Source organism: Myotis myotis, unplaced genomic scaffold (assembly GCF_014108235.1).
Source record: "Myotis myotis isolate mMyoMyo1 unplaced genomic scaffold, mMyoMyo1.p scaffold_m19_p_7, whole genome shotgun sequence".
Classification (NCBI taxonomy): Eukaryota; Metazoa; Chordata; class Mammalia; order Chiroptera; family Vespertilionidae; genus Myotis; species Myotis myotis.
In genome coordinates, this window is record NW_023416379.1 from 55,497,427 (window position 1) to 55,515,642 (window position 18,216).

The 18,216-nt window shown below is 41.8% G+C and overlaps 1 protein-coding gene across 1 annotated transcript in view; it reads left to right on the plus strand.

Moving 5' to 3' along the window:
* The first annotated feature begins 301 nt into the window (after nucleotides 1-301).
* Nucleotides 302-18,216, plus strand: part of LOC118660720 (armadillo repeat-containing protein 5-like) — an 82,410-nt gene continuing 64,495 nt past the window's right edge. The window contains 2 exon segments of the mRNA XM_036318410.1: nucleotides 302-398; nucleotides 1,434-1,477. Of these exon segments, the coding sequence (XP_036174303.1) occupies nucleotides 302-398; nucleotides 1,434-1,477 (141 nt within the window).

Consider the following 18,216-nt stretch of genomic DNA (forward strand, 5'->3'; position numbering starts at 1 on the left):
ACACACACACACATTTCTGGACTAACAGATTGTCCAAGGCTGAAGATTATCACTGAATTCAAACCCTTTGAGCCTTCTCAGGGAATGTAGAGTGTAGGATAAGTAAGCTGTGCAAGAGGAAACATCCTTTTCCTGCTCCATGGCACATAATGGACAGGCATCAGTATTGGAGAAACACTTGCCTTTTCACCCCTGGGGGATGCAGTTCTTCTATCACTTTGGCAAAAGAGCCCCTGTTGGTTATTTTGCTCACTAAACATGCCCCTACTTCGTTGGTGTGAGGGGAGGTCTTCTCCAGATCATGGGAGATCTTCCTGAAGCAATGCAGGTGTGTGAAAATGTCTTCACTTCCTCTCCAGAACTGGTGGTGTCCTGTCCAGGTGCCTGGTGCTGGCGATGTAAGTATCCACTGCCGTATTCACTGTTGCAGGCATCCTCACTTGCACCATACTCTGCAGAGCAGATAGGTCCTGTAGTCCTAGAGGTGACATATGACCACTAACAGCTCCTGCTATTGATTCTGTGCAGACATTTCTAAAATCCCTGGATAATGCAAGTACCAACTCGTTCTCTCTTCCTCTGCCTTCTGTTTCTGTTCTGTGTACTCAGGCATTAACCTGATTATTAACCTAACCTGATGGCAATGAATGGCTTGAAGTTCCCTTGACATCCAGTCTCAGGCCTTGTACAGGATAAATATTTTTTTCCATACGGCAGAGGGTCACACCAAGTGTTAAGCAACTCATCAGGGGAAAAATCACCTAAATTAAAATGCAGGCCACCTGCGAATTTTTGTTGTTGTTGTTAATCGTATTTATATTTTAGAACTGAAAAATATTGAATAGACAGTACAAAGTTCCCATATGTCCACTCTCTTATACACAGTTTTTCCCATTACATCTTGCATTAATTTAGTACATTTGTTATAATTAATGAACAATGAATATTGGTACATTATCATTAAAGTACATAGTTTGCATTAAGTTTCATTCTTTATGTGGTATAGTTTTATGACTTTTCAAAAATTCATGATGTCATGAGCCCACCATACAACATCATATGGAATAATTTTACTGCCTTAAAAATATGTGTGTCATCTGTTCATCCATCCCTACCCTCTCCAAACTTTTAGCAACTATGCACTCTATAGAGTGATGCCTTTTCTCTAATGTCATATAGTTAGAAATATGAAATCTGTAGTTTTTATCAGACTGACTTTTTCTATTTAATAACATGCATTTAAGTTTCTTCCAGGTCTTTGTGTGGCTTGATAGTTAATTTCTTTTTAGTGCTGAATAATATTCTATTGTCTGATTGTACCATAATTTATTTATTCATTCACCTATTGAAGGACATCTTGGTTGCTTCCAAGTGTTGACAATTATGAATAAAGCTGTTCATGTGTAAGTTTTTGTGTGAACTTAAATTTTCAGCTCAATTGAGTAACTACCTAGGAGCAGGAATGTCGGATCTTATGGTAAGACTGTGCTTACCTTTGTCAGATTGCCAAACTGTCTTCCAAAGTGGCTGTACCATTTCTCATTCCCACCAGCAATGAATGAAAGTTCCTGATGTTCTATATCCTCACCAGCATTTGGTATTGCCCATTTTGTTGGATTGTAAGCATTATAATAAGTATGTAGTGGCATCTTATTGTTACTTTAATTTACAGTTCCTTAATAACATACAATGGAGCATATTTTCATGTTTATGTGTGTCATGTGTATATCGCTTTTGTGTGGAGGTCTTCAGATCTTTTGCCCATTGTTAATTGGGTTGTTTGTTGTCTTATTGCTGAGTTTTATGAGTACTTTGCATAGTTTGACTACAAGTCCTTTATCAGGTGTGTGCTTTGCAAATAATTTCCTCCAGAACTGCTTTTGTAGAGCTGGAAAGAGTGTTCTCTTCCTAAAAGACATTATGCTACATACATAGGTCAACGAAATGCAATTAGCTACCAACTTGTGGTAAGAGGTTTAAAAGTGCTGAGCATACATTAATGCCCGAAAACACATAACCTACCATACTGCTCTTTATTGTAGTTAAGCAATTATCTTTTAGAATCTTTTCTGAAAATATTCACTTTATGGTTAAGCTGACTTTAGCTCCAGTTAAGAATTGGTTATATTTTTACATCTTAAAAATCTTTAGTGTTAAAAGGATAAAGCTGACTATACACTTAGATTTCAAAGGGAAACTTGATATTCACTGTTTAAAGACCAAAGACTGTTTCTCATAATGATATTCTAAATAAAGAGTTGTGTGGTGCAAATCCTTGTTACCACTTTAAAGTGCTGCCTGCCTCCATCAGTGGCACCTCATGCTGGACACGACTCGTTACCTGGCTTAGGAAGATGGGGCTCCATGATGGCTCGGATCTCAGTCTGGACCAGAACTTCCAAGGCCTGTGCTTAGTTCTGCTCCTGCTGAGGCATCAGTAAGGGTTCCTCCTTTCTTACTCAAGGAAATCCTCAGAAATGTAGAAAGCTCTTGCTGAGAAACAGTGACTGACGCTTGAGTTTTTTTCTTTTAGTTAAGAGAAGCTTGCATTTTTTTGAATGAAGAAAACCAGTTTGTTTGTTTGGCTAGTCCAGTCAGTACTTGCCATTTTTCTTAGTTATCCTACCATAAACCTGCTTGGGAGATGATTAATTTTAATAAAATTTGGCTGATAATTACCCAAATAAAATTTGATGTTTGCTTTGTGGGGTGGTGGAAAAACATGACATCTTCAAAAAGTGAGTCACATTTTAGAAGGAAATAAATTTGAGGAAAGAATAGCATAAAGGCAAAGATGTACCCCTGGAAGGGTAAAAAAAGGTACTTGGTATATGCTTTGAAATCAGAGACTTTGTGAAATGAAGAAATCAGTTTTAATTATCACAACTTGATGTATATAAAAGTCTTTAAGTCATAGAGCTCAGGGTTATACTCTGTTGAAGTCTAAGCAGCTTGTCTTATTACATATTAGTGATTTTATTGTAGGAAGAAATGTAATTCAGTGATTTTCCAGCCATGAAGTATTAGTCAGAACAAGCTAGTTGCTATAATAAACAATTCTAGGTTCAATGGCTTAGCACAGTAAAAATTTACTTCTTGCTTATGTCATGGTATACTGTGGGCTGGAGGGAGGGTGTGGTGGGGTCTACTTTCTACACTCATTAATGTGATGGCTCATTCATTTAAAGGGTTTCCCCATCCCAAGGCCTTTGGAATTCTCTTCTGGAAACTCTGCATATAGCTTTCAATGAGAGACGAGAAGGTGAGAGGTTTTTTATGGGTTAGGCTTGGACGAGGTAAACATCTTTTCTGGCCCATGCTCTGTTGGCCAGTCATATAGCCCCACCTATTCTGTGAGAGAGGTTGGGAAAGGTAATCTCGCCATATGCCCAGAAGGAAAATAAAACAGGATTTAATGACTCAAAGTAGCCTCTGCCACTTATGACTACATCACAAAACAAAACAAAAACCAAAAAACTGTGTGAAGAAAAATATGAGAAGTGATGAGAACTCTCAAATAGAATGACATTTATAATTACATTGATTATTCAGCCTCTTTCTATACTTTTAGGAAGAACTGACTTTATAAACTTATTCTTGTGTTTCTGGAAGTAAAAAACCCAAATCTAACCCTTCCTCCTGAATACATGGTGTTACTAAATGAATGAATGAATAGAAAGAATTACATTGTTTCCAATATGATTTGACAGTGCTGATGAGTTGTGGGAGAAATTTATTTCATCCTCAAGGAATAAACATATAGATAATGTTTTATTTTTGTTTCATATTAACATCATTTCAAATTTTAATTACTTTGCAACAAATCTCCCCTAAATTTGGTGGCTTTAAAGAGTGACGATCATGCCATAATTCTTTCACAATTCAGAAATTTGGTAGTGGCTCAGCTGGGTGGTTCTGGTTCTGGATTGTCCCTGGTGTGATAGCAATTGGGTAGTGGCTGGACCCATAATCTCAGGATGCTGAAGCAGCTGGGATTAGAGAAAGACCATAGGGAGAGATGCTATCCATGCAAGCATAGTTATCTACTTAATGGCCTCTCTGCATCATCTAGTTTGAACTTCCTGTCAAAATGGTGGTATTAATCTGGCTGTTCACACAGATGCTGAAGTCTTCAAGAAATGTCTTTCTGCCTTGAAGTGTCCTTAGCTAGATTATTAAGTTCATTAGATACAACTTAAATTTTTTCTCTGTTTCTTCCAGTGACCATGTTACCAAACTTTCCACCAAAAGGTTCCAATTTCCTCCAGCTTCCAGTAATGTTTTCCTTACTTCCCTTTACGCTCTCACTGACCGTCTCATCAAGAACCTTTAGGCTTCTCCTAACGCTCTCGCCGAGGCCCCTTGGGCTTTTCACTCACAGCCTCCTTCTGGCTCTTCCACCTCCCACCCACCTCCCAGACCCAAAGCCAACGTCATGTGGTCCAGCTTTTTGTAACAGCGACACCTTACTCCAGGCACCAATATCTGTTTCATTTATATATCTCTGCATAATAAATAGCCACAACAGTTATTGGCTTCAAAGAACAATAATTCTGCTATTGGCTCTCACTGTTTCTGTAGACCAGGAATGTGGGAAGGTCTCAGATGGCCAGAAGGTCTGAATCAGAGTCTCCTGCAGTTGCACTCACATTACAGTGGAGCTGGAACCACAGTTGGCAACCTCAGCAGGCTATTCTGAGAATTAAGTGAGATGCTCATAAAGTGCTTAGTGCTGTGCTTGTCATGCCGTTAGTGTTCAAAATATATAGCTCTTATTTATTTGTGCATCTTTCATGAAACCTAGGTAATGTTTTGTATGTAATTCTCTTTAATGTTAACAAATAAAATAAGAAAATAATGGAGTTTTAGGAACCATATATTCCCCATTTTATTGTGAATTTCCAAGGATATTTTGGATTGAGTTTATTTGATCAGGGAAGAAAAAATTAGCTAATGAAAGATGGCACCAGACGAGGATATTACATTCCTGATACCCAGGTCTTCTTTCTTCCCTCTGTAAGCCTAACATCTACTTCTAACAAAGTGTAACTTGCTCTTGGTTTTATCAGGAACTTTATGTTGTGTCAGAACGAACTCATCCCACAGATTAGAACCTCCAATTCTCATCGTTTTCAATTCTGCCAACCAGTGGGTCCTCATCTGAAAAAAAAAGAAACTTTCTATGGATTTTTAAGATCGACCCTTCCTATGTTTGGTGGGATTGCTTTTTCATTACCTTAGAAGAATGGAATTCTATTGTGTCTACCCAGATCAAATTGTTAATTTTAAGGACAATCAAGAGGAGCTGAGAGATTTGGGAGGTTGAGGCAAGATGTCCCTTGAGTGCTGTCCCATGGTGCTGGGTGGTTCTTATTCACCCCTGCCTTCTGCTGATTGGATTTTTCCTTTTTATTGAATTTATTGGGATGACACTGGTTAACAAAATTATTCAGGCTTCAGGTGCACAGTTCTACAATACATCATCTGTACACTGTATTGTGTGCTCACCAACCCAAGTTGCAGATTGGATTTTGAGGTGGTGGTAGAGAGAGGAGAGAGACAGAGATACAGGACTTGTGATTGAAAAGCATAACAATGAACTTGACCTAGTGTTTACTTTTGGCATATGCTTGAAGGAAGAGAAGGAACAAAAACACTCTTAAAAATGCCACACACTTTAAAACCTGACATCTGACTAACCTATGGATTGCTATTATTGGGGATCAGCCCAAATTGACACCTTGAAAACATTCTGGGGTCAAGAAACTTCCAAAAACATTTCTTAAAGTCATTCTCTTGGCACCTCATAGACTCTTTTCAGAAAAGAAAATTTGCTCAGAGCAGCTTTTTTTGATTTTGAAGTCAGTTCTCGAATCTGAAAGCAGTTGCAGGCCCTGGGAGGCAGTTTTTCTTCTGGCTGGATTGCAGCATGCATTTTAACGTCCTGCTACATTGAAAAGGTGTAGGAGAAAGTCACAGATGCAACATTCACGAATGGTTTCCAGCCAGTGGAGAAGAAGTAGACTTCAGGAGAGTGGGAGGACTGAGCACGTCTCCGTGTTCACCATCTTGGTTTCTGTTCAGAAGCCCACCATGCCCACGCCATTCTTCTGGAACTCATTTTTCTTCTTTTGAGTGGGCATTCCTATAAAGAATGAAATGAGCTGAAAAAGTGTGCACTGTTTCAGAAATAAAATCAGGTTTGTATCTAGGTGTAAAAGGAGAGAATGAGGACTTGCACTTCGTTAAAAGTCGCCCCCTCCCCCCTGTTTTTCCACTTAGAGAATGCTAGCCTGAAAGGTAAGTGACAACAGCAAAACAACTGGAATAGTTGGTGATAAATCTTAGGCCCTAAAATTTACAAAATGGAAAAGAGAAAAGTTAATTTAGCAAATGTAAGAATTTGCTACTTATTACAGCTGTCAACATCTGGAACGTGCATCTCTTCGTGCTGTTTAGAAAGGCTCATAAGATACATGGAGATATTTTTCTAGCTGATAAATTTGAAATACTAGGGAATTGAGAATTTGCATTTGGTTTTAAAAATCATGTTTGCGTGCAATCTGATGTGAACTTAACTGGATTGTGAAGCTATTTCTTTCTTTCTTTTTTTTTTGCACTTGAGGACTCCTCATTCAGGCTTGCCCCCCCCCCCCCCTTCCCCGTTCTGTTGTTCAGCGGCTTTGTGCCTTTAGCAGAGAGTTCTGTGTTTTAGGGGTCAAACTTCTATTGTTTCCTCAGGCTACACATAGAAGGCATAGAGTGCTGGCAATTTCCAAGAAGGTATGGGGTACCTTCAAATAGGTCCCAAGGATCATGAAAAGTCCTAGAACTTTGAATTCTCAACCGTGAATCTGGAGAACAATGGCCTATAAATGGACGTATGTGTGAGCATTGGGCTGCCGCTCCTTGTTTCAGTCTTCCCAGAGTGGGCCACAGAGTGAAACACGAGCAGGGGGTTCTATTTGGGGGAGAACTTCTGAAAACTTATGAAAACACGTAAAGTTAATAATGCTGCTTATGGTGATCTGGGCCCTGCATGGATTGTGGGAAGGTTTGGACTTTGGTCTTAGGCTTCCCCCTTAACTGTGCCAAGGTGTTCTGCTTTTATGGCTTAAATCATGTCCTATCGTGTATAAGTTCTTACTTTTTACACACCTCTTGGCAAGAACATAGTTTATTTTAAGAGTTACTGGTTTGTAAGTGCAAGCTTAGTAGTTTTATAGGCTTTCTTTTTTTGAGGGGAGTGGGGGTATAATCCATGAATAAGGTGTAAATTTTTGGCCTTTTTGATCTACTAAACCCCTTCTCCATGAATCAAGGGCAAACAGTAACGAGAACACTCACCACAAACGAACAAGAATTTTCTTGGCCATAGGAATGTCAGAAAAGTTAGCCAAGGGAGGCTGATTTGCGGTGCAGAGCAATGTGGGCGATTCTGGCAGTTTGGGGTGATTCTGGCTTAGGTAGAACTACTTCACAATCACAGTCCACATGAGACCTGTGCGGATGCTCGTTTATTCAGCTTTCGGTTAAAATTAGAAAACCACAAAGTCATGTTATAACCATTTAGTGACATTCAAAGTTGCTCTGCGAAGTTAATGGAAAAGGTTGAAATTGAAAATTGTCAACTAGTTGACAGTTTCTACCCAGGGCCCTCAAGTTGTGCCATCAGAAAATATCTGCACAGAGAAGTCTATTCCTGTGAGACATGTCAGCATCCATTTTGGAGCCAGCTCCATAGACAGTAACCTGCCAGTCAGTGACAAAGCTAGTTTTTCTTATTACTTTGTAGGTTATAGGAAAATCAGCAATTTCTGAGTTGGAACAAAGCAGTGTGTGTGTGTGTGTGTGTGTGTGTGTGTGTGTGTGTGTTTGTGTGTGTGGCTCTAGGATGGAACAGTCTCCAATAGTATTTGATGTGAAGGACTCCTGAGTGCTCCTGTTGTATTGCACAATGAATGAGTGATGATGCTAAGGAAACAGGCTTCTAATACTTCTTATGTTCAGAGGATAAAAATTGTTGTTTCAAAACACTCCTGGGGTCTTATAGGTAAAGGACATGTTTACCTCTCTTTCTAAGGCTGCAGCAGAGTTAGGGCTGGCATGAGTGAATTCGGGGACCATTTGGCTTTAAAGTCATGGTCACTCTTGGTTTTCCAAACTGCCTGCTTCTCCACCATTTCAATCTTTGAATCACCTGCCTTAGGTGTATGCCTAGGAAAGGATGTCCTCCGACTCCAAAAATACAGAACTTTTACTGTGCATATTTTCTTATGTTTCATCAGAAATACAGTTCTTTCTCATGCAGTGTACGTAGTGCCAGAAACTAAAAACACTGTGCTTCCCACAGTGCGTGCATCCTGTCAATCAAACCCAAAGAACCACCTCAATAACCCGTAATTATCACTGACAGTATAGTTCACACCTAACGTGTAATCATCACAGACACTGGTTTAATAATTAGCCCCCTGACTAACCTGGGTGAGAAGTATAACAATGGAGAGGGGTGTGCCATCTAGGCCAGTTGCCAATGCTGTAGGCAAGTTGATCCACCCTTCGTTGGGCAGAGAGGAAGATTGCTCCTCGAGTTCCCCACTAATAAAACGTGCATCTGCAAGTGTTCAGATAGGTCATGACTAGTTCAGTGCCTAAAAAAAGTTATCTCTGGTTGTTCTTTGGGGAGAGAGCATTCCCACAATGCAGAGTTAATGCAGCAAATCACAGGATGTATGGCCAACTTGGAAGTGAGAATAAAAGCATCAGAGTTGTAAATGCTTGGTACCTTGAGAGTGACAAGTTAATTTTAAATGTGTAGACATCTTGGATGAGTGAGGCCCACAGTTTTCCCCAGAACCTTCTGTGGCTCAGAGTCCCTTCTAATGGTAGATAGACTCAGGTGGGAGTCATTTTGCCTTGGTGACCATCAGCATAGGGAGCACTGGCTGACAAAGAGGCTGTGGACAAAGGCTGTGGAGGTGAGTGGCCAGGTATACCTGACCCAGGAGTTCGAATTATTGTTACTCAGGGCTGCTTGTGACTGGGAACACATTCCTGCAGACTGGGGTCTGGTTTCCTGAGGGGCCTCCCTTTTCCATCGTTACCTCCTAGGCTGCTCCTTCCTCTAAATATAAATGGAATTCTTCACTCTCTTGCTCTGCCTCTCATTAATCTATCCTCCTATTCCATGTGTATTTGCTTAGCTACCACCTAGACCTGTGCTAGGCAGTAGGGACACAAAGATGACTGACAGGCCTCTGTCCTCAAGGAGTACATGTGGGGAACAGGATATGCAAACCAATAATGTCAACTCACAATAAAAGAAAAGCCATACAGGAGGCGTACCCTGAGGACTGTGGAGGCATAGCAGGGACATGACAACTTTTCCTGGGAGAGCTGTGGGGGTAGGTGGCTTGGTAGAAGAGTTAATGTATGAGACGGTTCATGAAGAAAAGTAGAAGTATGCCAGGCAGAGAAAGAGGAAAATTAAGGTGCTCATGTGGTAAAGTTTAGATTTTATTTATGTAGGCAACACAAATCCATTTTAAGTGGAAAAGAGACATGGTTAGACTATTAGAAAGGTAACTCTAGATAATTCTAGCAGTAGAGGGTACCTTGTAGGACTCTAAAACAAAGAGAGAATAAGGAGGAAGATGCAATAGTCTGATAGGTAAAGTGAGGGTTTGGAATAAGGTCATAGTCCTGGGTGTATATGAGAGGGTGAATAGAACATTTCTCAGAGGTGGAATTGACAGGTATTGGTGATGGGTGGGGTTGGGACTTCATGGCTTTTAATTTGTGCATTTGCATAGATGTTGTACTTATTTGTTCACTCAACAAATACTTATTAAGCACCTGACATGTATAACACATAAAGATAATTCAAATGAAATAACTCTCCTCAGGCCAGAAGTTCTTAATTTCAGCTGGGCATGAGTCATCAGGAAATTTTTAAAAATCCCAACACCCAGGCTGCACCTCAAACCAATTAAGTTCTCAGGGGAGGGGTGTGAGTAGGGGTGTAGGGGTGATATTGGAGGGGGGAATCCAACATTTGTAATTTTGAAAGTTCCCCAGGTGATTCCAAAGTGTAGTCAGGGCTTCAAGAAATCACAAGCTGGTTACTCAACATAATGCTGCAGAATGTGACAAGAGCTCCAACAGAAACCGGGACATGGTCCCTGGCAGCGGAGAGAAGGGCCATTTATCCTGCTCCCCAGCTCAGGATGGCCACCTTGGAGGAGGCCCTGCTTCAGCTGAGACTGGGAGAATGGGAGGGAGGATGTGTCCTGGAGTGAAGTTGGGTTGGGCATTCTACTCCAGGGAGCAGCTCCTGCAAAGGAGTGTGCTAATATACAGAGGAGTCGAGGAGGAGCATTGCAAGGCAAGGAGAAGGAAACAATGCATTCTGGTTTTGCAGGAATATGGGCCCATGGGACCTCCAGGTACAAATGTCAGTGCCAGTTGGAAATATGCATCAGGACTTTGGAAGAAGTGAGGTCTGGAGATACAGATTCAGGAGTCTCGGGTTGCTAGCTGAAGCCACGGGGGTGTATGAGATAACTCAGGAACATTGTGGGGAGCATGCACAGCCCTAAGAGCATGGGCACTGACTTGGGGGCCAGCCTCAGAAGAACTGTGCCCGGGAGCAGGAACAGGGAGGGGGTGCCTTTATCTTGGAAGAAGGTTTCCATTCTGCAGCCTTGTTCCTGTGAGTGGGTCCGGTCTGGCCCTTGGTAGACATGAGCAGTTACATAATTGTCATGTTCACAGAATGCTTGTTAATGGGGAAATCACCAGCAAAAGCCGTGGACTTATTACTATCATTTTCATTATGAAAAGAACACCATTTGTTCAGACAAAGTTTACCATTTTACAAGACACGAGGGGTGTTTCCCTTCCTTGCCTTTAGGGGCTCATAAATGTCAAGCCATAAGATATAAATATGTTCCTTAACCACCCGGTGAGGAAGTGGAAACCACTCAAAGATAAAGTATCTCTTTTCTTAAATCATTGTCTTCATTTTCAGTCTCTCTTTCCACAGGTAAGGAGTCTTTAGTTTACCGTTTGCAGAAATGAATTTGAAAGAGTAAGTGGAGGAGGAGACAGAATGGAGTTAAAAGGAAAGTGGTCTTTTTGAGTATAGGAGGTGCTCTTTTGATTAATTTAACATATATTTATTAAACAATGACTATTTGATCACTAGAGTATAAATTCCTTGGTGGCAGGGAAGCAATTTATGCTCCCTAGTCCAGCGTCCGGCACATAGTTTATGCTTAATAAATGTTAGTTACATAAATGAACACAGACACACACAAAATACAAGCTGGCCTGGTCTCTACTTTGACCAGAGAGGTAAAGTCAAATCTAATACAGAGCTTTCTCTCAAGCGTTTTACAGTTTAATGAGGATAAGGGAATAAGAAGTCCCCAGGTTGTTATAACACAAATTGGAGCATAATGAAATACTTGGGGTGGATATAAACTCACTTAGGGGGAGTCAGAGAATGGCAAGTGTATATTCGAGGGGTGGGCTTAGGGAGAAAAAAGTCAATAAATACACAATGTTTGAAGGAAATATTTATGATGGTCCTTAAAGATGATACTTAGACAAGTAGAAATACATCGGGAGGAAATATGCTAAATAGAGGCAAACTGCAGTATATTCAGAGACAAGTAGAACTTGAGGTGGAGAGGTAGTTAGGGGCCACTGGTTGTGGAAGACCTGCTGTCCCTGAACACAGTCTTCTACGGCTTGAGTGGGCAGCAGCCCCGAGCTCCTCTCTGTCCTACATAGGTAAAGGCATGTCCCACAGAGATGAGTCATCCAACCCCAAATGGAACAAAGAAGAAACCAGGGAACGTGCATAGTAAGCCCTTCACTTTCCCTCTAAAGTACCCTTTCTCCTTCCCCTGCCTGTCCCATGGAGCCCTAAGGAAAATGAGCCGGGCATTGGCTGGGGTCAGGAGGGAGGATGGAAGGTGAAGGCTGTGGGCTAACATGTACTTATCCCTGCCCTTTAATATTGTGATCGTCTCGCTTAGCTTTGCGTCTTCCGACAGAGTCTAACATATAAAAGAGCTTCAATAAATATTTGTTGAATGAGTGTATACTAATAAAGTTCAACACACTTTTATGTGTTACTTTTGGAGTCCCCCATGAAGCAATGAGGTTATAGAGGCCTTTGTTAGACAGAGACAGGGTTCCTTTCCGAGAAGTGAAAATGCTGAGAAGTTTGCGCCAAGTGCTTCGTGATGCTCCTGTGGCTCTGTGGGTGTGAGCCGGGCAGTATTCTGGCCTCAGTGTTCTTACTTATCCTGACAACCAAATCGGGTGATGATGAATTTACCACAGTCCACCTAAAAGCTTTAATTACATTTTCAAAAATCGCTATCATTTGCTCATCATCTCTTCAAAGCTGACTTTACCTTAAAAAATGATTTCAAATTTCCACTAGCAAACGAGGATTTCTTAATTTTTCAATGTTTTATCAGTGAATAGCTATAACTTCTCTTATATGTCATCAATTATGTTTTTTAGTAATAGTACTTAAATTATTTTGAACCTCTTGAAACTCAGGCATTTAGCTAGCTACTGAGTACCTTTTATTTATTGTTGTATACTTCATTCAACCAGAGTCTATTCATTGGAAGCCAGAAAGTGTAAAATATGAGTGTTTAAATATATATGTTGCCCAGCCGGCATGGCTCAGTGGTTGAGTGATGACCTATGAACCTGGAGGTCACTATTTGATTCCTGGTCATGGCACATGCCCAGGTTGTGGGCTCAATCCCCAGTTTGGGGCATGCAGAAGGCAGCCAATCAATGATTCTCTCTCATCATTGATATTTCTATGTCTCTCTCCCTCTGCATTCCTCTCTAAAATCAATACAAATATATATTTCAGAAAAGCACATATATGTTAAGCATATTGCTACCCTAAATACGGCCAGGCATATTCTGCTTAAATAGGATAACAAGCTGATTTGGGTACTTTGGAACTTTGAACACTGACACTAAAGGCCGTAACAAAGGAGTTCTTTCTTTGATCAGAGCAGCTCTAGGAGAGGGTTTCCACACTGGGCAACAGTGGGCCCTCGGCCGTGAGGACATGGGGACAGAGTGGGTAAGTCTGGGTAAGTCTCCTTCATGGTCCTCAGCCCTGGCCTCCCCCGGACTTCCCTGACGGATGGCACAGGCTGGAGGCCCGGGGGCATGTCTCCCACGGGAACACTGTAGTCACACGCTGCCAAACAGAAGACTCTCCAGGAATATGAAGGGAGCTGAGACCTGCCTCCTCCCTCCCACAACACCCTCCCGTCAAACGAAGCTGGGGAGGAAGCTTTGGCCTGGACTTGAGCGAGATTGTAATCCCCACTCTGATGTGGAGTTTGCTTTTCCTAGTCTGTGGAATATGATTTTATTTCTTTGAAAGCTTATAATGATTTTAAAGTCAGGTTGACCTCCCCAACTGTTGCAAATAATAACCCTTGTTAAAATTTAATAATAGATCAGATGAATTATTTATTCCTTTCATGAAAGAAAAGATGTACTCACAACTTTAGCTGAATTCTTCTTCTGTTTTTTTTGTGTTTTGTTTTTTTTTGGTATTGTCTGTAGAGAACGTTGAATGTTTCTTTCCAAAATTACCCTAGAATCAGAGTTAGAACCCATCTAAGGGAGGGGTAGCCCCACTTTTTGTGAGAAGCCAGGTGAATGGACCGGAACCCTTGGTCTCTAGGATTTGCCCCGTGAGGATCTGCTGATGCAATGTGCTTTATGGCACAGGGCACCTTTCAGACCTTGTGTTCCTGTTAATGCTATTCTGAGATAGAGATTTATTTGCAAATGTTTTTATTGGAATCTCCCGAGAGCCATCTGATAATTTAAAGAGTAACCAGCATTTCTGTGGTTATAAAACAAATGTCAGAATGTTTATTGGTTTATTTTCTTAGTGTTCTTTCTACTGTCTTTCCTAGCCCCGTTTCCCCCTTCATTCAGAAACAGAACTCAAAATCTCATAATTAAGTATTTATTACTAAATAGGAGAGGATCACCAGAAAACATACATCTTGAAAATGTCTCCCAAATCTGACCCATACCAGTTAAGTAATGTGGATGACAAATGGGCTCTTAACTCAGATTTCTTAGCAGTAAAGGACGCAGTACATCATTCCCGGAAGAAAGGTTTTGAGTCTAATTTTATATGGATGAGGCAACTGAGATTTGGGGAGATGAACTGGTTTGCCTAAGGTGACTAGAGATATAGCTGTTGAATTTTCTTTTGTGTTTTTCCTTCTGCTTCTCATTTTTCACCTAAGAATATTCTCTCTTCTGGTTCACAATGATTTCTGGTTCCCTTCCTCCCTACCACATGCCCAGAGGGATGTCCCTGCCCTTTCTTTGCAATCCCAGCCCCTTAGGAACCCCTCTTGTTCCATTTAGAGGTCATTGTGTCCCAATGTGCTGTTCTGCTGCTTTCTTAGTTAGTGACAGTCCATGTGGGTGTCACAGAAATGTCTGCTTCTCAAAATTACAGCGTCCCTTTTCTATCAAGAGGACTAAAGGCATTTTACAAAACCATTCAAATTTGGTTACATTGGTAATTATCGCAGTCACCGGCTCTCCTCATTGTTATATCGAACTACCACCCATTGATAAGTAAAATCTTCCACTCACTTCTGTTTGTCATTTATGGCAATAGCAGACTCGTTGAGGGGAAAGGTAACTTTTGAGCCTTCCTTAATCCTGCTCCTGAGTTTCTGGTGCTTTTTTCCCTCCTGGAGACTCAGCAGTGTTCTGGGTTTGGGGTTGTTGCTGTCGAGAGGACAGCCCGCGTGTTCATGTGACTGTCCCGCTCAGGCCGCGGTGCACATTTCAGTGACGAGGCCTACTGGCCTAAAACATCCATCTTCATTTGGGGGTTAGAACTTCTCTCTGGGATCGCGGCACATTTCTGAGCGTGTAATTCATGTTTACTGAGAGGGAAATGCTCCTCCCCCGGCGAGGCTCTGGACTGCATCCCTGTTAGCCGACACTTGCTGGCTTTAACCACGACGTGCCTGCCCTGAGATTCCTGGCGCGTCCTGGAGAGATGCTGAGAGCACGCCCAGGTGCCCACTGTGACTTTGCTTCTGAGAGCGTCATCCCCTCGGCCACAGGGGCTGCTTAAGGGAGGACTTGTGCTGCCTGCAGTCAAGGAGACACAGGGCGACCTTGCCTGGGCTCCTGGGAGACGCGAGGTGCTGTCCTCTTGCAGTGCGAGGAGAGGCAGGCCTGCGGCGGGTATCCTGCGACCATCTGGAGGCTGCATTTGGAGCAGTGCCCAGGAGGCAGCCCTGAAGGAGTGAGAAATTGGTCCTTGATGACATCGCCTGAACCTTGAATTGAGCTCGGCCTTCTCTGTTACACCTGCAATAAGTGATCTTTCCTTACAGTTTGAGCGGATCTTTGGTCACTTGCAGCCAGAGCCCTGTCTGATGACTCAGCATGGTAGTCAAGAAACTGTGTGTGTGTGTGTGTGTGTGTGTGTGTGTGTGTGTGTGTGTCTTTCTTTCTCTTTTTCAGAAATAGAAAAAAAAGATGAGGGACTCATCTTTTTTCCAGAAATTCCCATCAGGTTAAGATTTTATTTAAAATGACAGAATTAAGTTAGTGAATTTTTAATATTAAAATAGAAAAAACAGGAAAAAAGACTTCTAGGTACAAAGATCACTTAAGATCACAGTGAAAAGTCAGCTTTCATATATTTGTATCATTTAATTACTACAACCCACAGGCGATTTCAGGTCATTTCCTGAGTTTGACTCTATGTCAGTTATTAACTAATTTGGTACAAAATGGTGTATTAAATGGACTTTGTTTTAAATGTGGTTCATTCTTTGACCTTGGGCCAGTTTTTTCACTCAACATTTTAGGGACATTATTATGGAACAGTGCATGTGAAGTGCCTAGACAGGGGCCTGGAATAACGTAGGCGTCAAAAAGAAGTGTAGCTTCTATTTATTACCACTACTCCGCCTCTGGCCACCTGCTAGAAACCCAAGCATCCCTCCACGTGGTCCTGTTTTCACTTGTCCTACTCGGGAGCTGCCGCTGACCTCGATCTCTCTGTCTCTCTTTGGTCTCTCCTGATTATGTAGGATCTTAGTTGTCTTTCATATTGATTGTGACTACCCACAAAGTGGCCACTCCTGGAAATTCCGATTTCTCTTCACCAATGATCTCTGGGTTTCTGATTTTTATTATAAACAAGGAAGAACATAAAATATACAAGGTGTCCCCTAAAATGTATACACACTTTAACAGCTGATAACTCAATTTTGAAAATAAAATGCATTTTAATAAATACTGCCTTTAAAATTATTCAAAGTGTATGTTTACATTCTTTTGGGACACCCTATTGATATTTAAGGCAGAACTCAATGATGAAATAACAGAGACGGATGGATTGTGACTCTGCTCTGGGTCACAGGTACGCCCATAAGCCTCTAGGTCAGCGGTTCTCAACCTGTGGGTCGCGACCCCTTTGGCCGTCGAATGACCCTTTCATAGGGGTCGCCTAAGACCATCCTGCATATCAGATATTTACATTATGATTCATAACAGTAGCAACATTACAGTTATGAAGTAGCAACAAAAATAATTTTATGGTTGGGTCACAACATGAGGAACTGTATTTAAAGGGCCAGAAGGTTGAGAACCACTGCCTAGTTTTCTTTTGCTGGGCAGTACTAAAAAATCTGAAATCGTGCAATGGTTTAGTAATAGTATTGTATTGTAAGTTACCTCAAGGGTGGCAAATACAAGGTTGGGCCATCTCCCAACCTCCCATCAGCCTTGTTTCACCTGAGGCAGAGCTTGGTCTCAAAGTTCTTCTCAATCCAAAGCAGCCAGCAGGCACCGTTATGGGATGTTAGTGTCTGAGCTGAAAACTTTATTTCCCCCACCACCCTCCCACCCCACTTCATGCCTAAGTTTTTACAGTTTGAGATTTTATTATCGAAGTTGCTTGCATATTTTGAAGTATTTAAGTTTTTTTCTTTTAGTTCTCTCCATACTTTGGATTTTAATAGAAAGAGGGATTATTTGTACAGCCATAAAACTGGAAGTGTCTGGTCCCATGATTCAGGTTCCTATTTTAGTGGGAAGAAATGATCATTTGAGATTGCTTTCTATCTTAGTCCAACAGATGAGAACAGCAGAAACAAACAAACCATACAAAATAGGTTAAAAAAAGAAGAGAATCCTATATAATAAAAGCCTAATATGCTAAGTGTCTGGTTGACCAGTCGGCCGGTCAACCAATCAAAGCATAATATGCTAATGATATGCTAAGGCCGCTCAACTGCTCACTATGATGTGTACTGACCACCAGAGGACAGACAGTTGACCAGTCGCTATGACGTGCACTGACCACTAGGGGGCAAACGCTCCAACTGGTAGGTTAGCTTGCTGCTGGGGTCTGGCTGATCAGGATTGAGTGAGAGGGGCCGGACACGCCCTGGAACCCTCCAGTGGTCTCTCCCTGGCTGGCCAACCTCCCGCGTCCTTCCCTGGTCCTGATCATGCACTGGTGGGGTCTCTTGGCCTGGCCTGTGCCTTCTCACAATCCAGGACCCCTCAGGGGATGTCAAAGAGCCAGTTTTTGCCTGATCCTGCAGGCCAGGCCGAGAGACCCACTGGTGCACAAATTCTTGCACTGGGACTCTAGTATAAATATAAAGAAGCAATAGGGGCAGATAAGAAGCCAAGCAAAGACAATCAGGCAAGAGATGTCATAACCCCAAATCCTAGACTCAGTTTGGATTCATTAATAAACATGTATTGGAACACCTGTTCAGTGAAGCACTGGGATGTAGGGATGAGTAAGAATAGGTCTTGCCTTTGAGGAGCTCATAGCCTGGTTGGGAAGGCAGAACAAAGATCACAATCACCAGGCACTGTGACAAAGGCTGGAGTGTGTCTAGAGCTGAGTGAGACTGGGTGTCTGATTTGGCCTGCAGGACTGGGTGTCTGATTTGGCCTAATGATAGTAAGTCAAGGTACCCCTCCTGATGCTGTCTCACATCTCTTGTTTCATGGCCCAAAGATTGGGTATTAACGACTAAGTGAGTTGTTACTTGACTTGCTCTTGTCCTGTGTTCCTGACAAGTCTGAGGAACCAACTGTGATGAAAGTTCAAAAACATGGGCTCTGGAATCAGACAGTCCTAGC